Below are 6,000 nucleotides of genomic sequence, written 5' to 3' on the forward strand. Positions count from 1 at the left end.
CTGTCCTGCCCACGGGTGGTGGAGTCAACATCCCTTGGCTGTCGGTACAACTGAGACACTGGCTATCTTCAAAAGAAGACTGAAGACTCACCTCTTTACAGAGTCATGAAGTACTTAATATGCACTTATATAAATCAATGAATGAATAAATAAAATGCTTTTACTTTCTCTGTTACAAGTCTAGCCAGGGCTTTAGTCTGATTGTATTCTTAACACTGCCCTATCCGTGTTCATATGAGAATATTAACATATGAATGCTGTATATGTGATGTGATGCTTCAAAGCTGCATCAGACAGGTTTCTTTGGCACTACTGCTATAGGACTGATTTATGACGTCCTAACAGAATTAAGTCCAATCCATCCCTGTAATTAACGAATATCACGATCAGATGTGCATGATCAGGAGATCCAAAAATGCTCTTCACATTTATGTCAGAAAACGTTCAGGAAGTGTCTCATTTCACAGGGTTAAGCTCAGTCAGCCATGACTAGTACTCATTCACATATGAATAGTTTGAACTTTCAAAGATGTTTACAGTTTCAAACCTACTTTTTTGTTTGATAAATACTTTTCATGAAGCAGGATAAAGGATTCGTTTCATAAACAAACAATTAAGCCAACACATTTCTGCTCTTCTGCGAGCATATGGCACTGTGGTTGCAGGAATGCCAAAGGTCATGCATCACACATGCATGCACGCATGCACACACATCACACATGCATGCACGCATGCACACACATCACACATGCATGCATGCATGCACACGCATTATACACACGTGCGTCATTACTTCAAAATTCATTTTCTTCAATATCTTCTAAACTTCAGAAGCTCTCGCCTCTTTCACATGCTTCTGACGTCACCTTGACAACTGGTCCTCTAATCACTAAGACTCGAAGCACAGGAGAGCATCAACCGTGCTCAACACGTCAATTGTGTGGATCCAGTGGTGAAAGTAATAGCGGCAGTGAAGAACGTGCCATTAGGACTCACCATGCTCAGTTAATCACGCTCAGTTAATCTGCCCTAAACGGCTCCACTTTGGCGTACAGCGGGCACGGCCCGAGACCCGCAGGAGCACATGGACCTGCAGGTCATACACAGTCTTCTATTCTCCACATTAATGTGTGTGTACTTTAACAGCAGGGAAATGAAAGAGACATGGGATGTGGGTCAAGCGTGGGCTGGCAACTGCAGCGCTGATACCGTGATGCTTTCATCAGAATGACGAGTCGTCACTGAGCTACTTGTGGGAGAGCACAACAGTCTCTGTAGATCTCATACATTAACCTCTATCTGAATGTAGTGGAATATGAGGAGTTAATGTTGCTAGCAGCAATAGCTGATATAAGGGAGTACACGGTGTGTGTGTGTGTGCGTGTGTGTGTGTGTGTGTGTGTGTGTGTGTGTGTGTGTGTGTGTGTGTGTACTATTCTACCTCCCCCAGTCAGTTTGGGAAATAAACCTGACAGGAGGAATTCAGCTGACCCTCAAAGAAAAGAGGAAAAGGACATATAACTGGAACTATCCCTCCATGAAAAACCCTGACAGAAGACAGAGGTGGAGAGAGGGTACCCAGAAAGTCAGACGCAGACAGATATAGAGGGGGCAGGAGAGACACAGGGGGTTCAGGAAAGCAGGGAGAAAGACAGGGGTTCATTAAAGGAGGGAGGGAGAGAGAGGGGGGGGGGAGCTAAACCTGCTACTGATTATTGATCTGTAAATCCAAGACGACACATTACCAAATAAGAAGGTAAGAAAGTGTGCTAGTCCTGATGACGCGGCCTGCTCCAGTGAACCAATATCTCAGAGTTCAGGTTACTCCTGTGAAAATGTGTGTTTAAAAATAGCAAAGGCTTTTTCATCACAAATATGTCGTATATATTTTCCTTTCACTAAGTGATTCTGGAAATGTGAAGGCCTTTGTTAGGTAAGAATGATGAATAAAGAACAGCTGGGGGAAAACAGCACTGAAAACAGCTCTGACGGGAACAGGACCAAGTGATGTTAAATGAGTTATTCAGACTGCCCTGATGTTCCTGATCTATGCAGTGCATCAGTGATGTGAAACTGTACTACATTACAGTTTGAACTCAAAAATGAGTGAAATAAATTAATGTCAGAGGTGGACAGGCTGTAAGTTGAAAGGGCAGCATGTCTGTGTGAGAAGGTCACTTAATGTCAGGAGTGCTGAGACGTAAACTCACCATGACAGTTTGTAAATAAAAAAAAAAAACAAACAACAAAAAAAACATTTATTGTACTATAAACGGGAAATAGAGACTGGGCTTTGAGATCAGTCATGTGTAGCATAGATACTGAAATGTTGTTCTTCTCCTTACTGTACTACATCACAAAGATTCAAAATGCAGTAAATATAAGACTGATGTCCATATTTGCTCAAGTTCTCTCTCATCTCACACTTCAGAGTGCTGTGACCTTTATAGCCGTCACACACCGATATATTCAAACAGGGGTGAGTAGCATTAGCGACCATCAACCTGCTATATGAACCCACCTAACAAACTCATTCAAAATGATGACATACACTGACAATCGCACATGCAATTTTATATATTCCAAGCTTTAAAAAAAGGTTTTTGGGGGTATGTTTTTTTTTTTTTCAGCATAAAACTGAGAAAAAAGTTTAACAGGATCAAAATCGACTTATTACCCTACACCTTATTACCCCACACCTTATTACGCTACACCTTATTACCCCACACCTGCAGTCACAAAAGCACATAATAATCCATTTACATAGTCAGTACAATCACACACTCCACAAGGCAGTCCTAATGCCTCCTATGATGATGAACAGAGAACACAAACCACCTGTTCTACATTTAGTTCAGCTACTACATTTCCCATTTTACTACATATGCCATTTTGCCCCTGCTGATTTTAACCCTTGCCATTCAAAAACACAGCACTGACAGGTCAAGTCCAGACAACATATAGTTTATATGAATTAAACAGCAACAGTGTAGCAACAATGTAGTATTGCATTATGACACAAACATGATGTTACTGTCCAGAGGAGTTAATTCACATGAACAATTAACAGGGACAGTTCAGTTCATCTAAAGTCACCTGATGGCATAATTATCCCTCACCATCCAGTTCACTACAGATGGGAGTAATAGACTAGACATAGATAAACTATGATGGCTTTGGGTTTATTAGCTGTTATAACAGAACCATACACTGTCTATGGTTTGGGTTAGTTATGTTATAACAGGACCAAACACTGTCTATGGTTTGGGTTAGTTATGTTATAACAGAACCATACACTGCCTGTGGTTTGGGTTTGTTATGTTATAACAGAACCAAACACTGTCTATGGTTTTGGGTTAGTTATGTTATAACAAAACTAATACACTGTCTATGGTTTGGGTTAGTTATGTTATAACAGGACCAAACACTGCCTGTGGTTTGGGTTAGTTATGTTATAACAGGACCAAACACTGTCTATGGTTTTGGGTTAGTTATGTTATAACAGGACCAAACACTGCCTGTGGTTTGGGTTAGTTATGTTATAACAGGACCAAACACTGTCAATGGTTTTGGGTTAGTTATGTTATAACAGAACTAATACATTGCCTATGGTTTGGGGTAGTTAATTCTGTTATAATATGGTTTTCTAGTATTGCTATAGTTTACTCACTTGTGGAGAAGAAAAAAAATTAAGGCTACAGATCCCAAATCGGTCAGTTATCTTTAAGTACCACAGTAATGACACACAAGACCACCTCCAGCTGACACACGACTGGAGACTTTCCTAATTGTTTTCCCTTTAAGGGCTTCGGTTATACCTCGTCAGTCTAAATAAAAGCCTGCCGCGAAAAAACAAAAGATAGAAATGAAACCATAATTGTGTACGTCGGGGACGTGTTCTCTGCCGGTTCTGGCCGGCAACGGGGAGCTAGTCTCCTGGGTTATTAGGGCTTTTAAATACAGGTGCTACTGCGGCAGCTGTTGACGACAATTAGTGCCCAGAGACGGCAACGGCAAGTGCGACAACTCACCCCCAGTTTCTTACTCCGAATTTTCACATAACCCTGCTTCACTATGTCGTTGAAGTTGGAAGCCATGGCAAAAAAAAGCTTTCCTTTTCGTCCCCTCCGTTTTGGTTGGCAGGTCCGTGAGGAGTCAGCGCGACATTCGGTCCTTCGGTGACCCGCTTCGCCGCCGCTGCTCGCGCACCCGGCACGAGCGGTTTATTCCATCTGGATGGGGAGAGATGTTCTAGTCAGCTGGTTTAATTCAGGGGGAGCGCTGGTTCCTGGACCGCACCATCTCTGCTCCATCAGAGGGGTGATGTGGCTGCCTGCTTTCGTCTGAATGTGGATGTCATTGGTTATATAGTCCATATGTAACTGGAAAGTGTCACGTTATGAATGAGGCGCTCATGGCGCTATTAACGCGTTTTTAAAGTCTGCCCGTCATGCATTACTTTTATTCCATATTAAAAGTATTACAAGATATATTTAGAAGTAAAAATAAAATGTGTAAAAAAATATACAATGCTTATTCGTGCTTTCACGATGTTGGTTAATATCGCGTGATATTGGACCGGATTTGTACTTGGATCTTTTGGATCAAAAAGCCAATCAAAAGCAGGCGCGTGGAGGGCGGGAGAACGACGTCATTATAAACATCAACATTAAAAACATCACGGAATATTGCCGAATGAAAATTTCCGTGCAACTGACCCTTGCTCTGGTTCCTATGGGAACACGAGAAGTAGACATAGCAGATGGAGTTGGTACTGTAGGTGGGAGACGGTTGTATCTAAATATCTTAGTTATGCTCTAATTTGTTTTTTTTTGTGACAATTGTGCCATACCTATGCTTTACAAATGTAAAGCGACAGAGACTGTTCTATTTTCTCACTTCAGAGATGATTGAGAGAGAGGACTGTGCTCTGTAACTGCACCCTAACAGTCAGGTGGTAAGGTCTGTACACTAGCTGGTGGTGAGGTCTGAACACTAACAGGTGGTGAGGTCTGGACACTAACAGTCAGGTGATGAGGTCTGGACACTAACAGGTGGTGAGGTCTGAACACTAACAGGTGGTGAGGTCTGGACACTAACAGGTGGTGAGGTCTGGACACTAACAGTCAGGTGATGAGGTCTGGACACAAACAGGTGGTGAGGTCTGGAAACTAACAGTCAGGTGATTAGGTCTGGACACTAACAGTCAGGTGGTGAGGTCTGTACACTAACAGTAAGGAGGTGAGGTCTGGACACTAACAGGTGGTGAGGTCTGGGCACTAACAGGTGGTGAGGTCTGAACACTAACAGTCAGGAGGGGAGGTCTGGACACTAACAGTAAGGAGGTGAGGTCTGGACACTAATAGGTGGTGAAGTCTGGACACTAACAGTCAGCAGGTGAGGTCTGGACACTAACATGTGGTGAGGTCTGGGCACTATCAGGTGGTGAGGTCTGAACACTAACAGGTGGTGAGGTCTGGACACTAACAGGTGGTGAGGTCTGGACACTAACAGTCAGGTGATGAGGTCTGGACACTAACATGTGGTGAGGTCTGGACACTAACAGGTGGTGAGGTCTGGACACAAACAAGTGGTGAGGTCTGGACACTAACAGTCAGGTGATGAGGTCTGGACACTAACATGTGGTGAGATCTGGACACTATCAGTCAGGTGATGAGGTCTGGACACTAACAGGTGGTGAGGTCTGGAAACTAACAGTCAGGTGATGAGGTCTGGACACTAACAGTCAGGTTATGAGGTCTGGACACTAACAGGTGATGAAGTCTGCACACTAATAGGTGGTGAAGTATGGACACTAACAGTCAGCAGGTGAGGTCTGGACACTAACAGGTGGTGAGGTCTGGAAACTAACAGTCAGGTGATGAGGTCTGGACACTAACAGTCAGGTTATGAGGTCTGGACACTAACAGGTGATGAAGTCTGCACACTAATAGGTGATGAAGTATGGACACTAACAGTCAGCAGGTGAGGTCTGGACAC

General features: G+C 43.2%; 1 protein-coding gene across 2 annotated transcripts in view; it reads right to left on the reverse strand.

Annotated features, from left to right (window-relative positions):
* Positions 1-4,215, reverse strand: part of dok6 (docking protein 6) — a 76,474-nt gene extending 72,259 nt beyond the window's left edge. For both annotated transcript variants that reach the window (XM_077012860.1, XM_077012859.1), the window contains exon 1: positions 4,032-4,215. In XM_077012860.1, coding sequence (XP_076868975.1) covers positions 4,032-4,097 — 66 coding nt within the window. In that variant the 5' untranslated portion in view covers positions 4,098-4,215. The remainder of the gene's footprint in view (positions 1-4,031) is intronic.
* Positions 4,216-6,000: the final 1,785 nt, after the last annotated feature.

Source organism: Brachyhypopomus gauderio, chromosome 7 (assembly GCF_052324685.1).
Source record: "Brachyhypopomus gauderio isolate BG-103 chromosome 7, BGAUD_0.2, whole genome shotgun sequence".
NCBI lineage: Eukaryota > Metazoa > Chordata > Actinopteri > Gymnotiformes > Hypopomidae > Brachyhypopomus > Brachyhypopomus gauderio.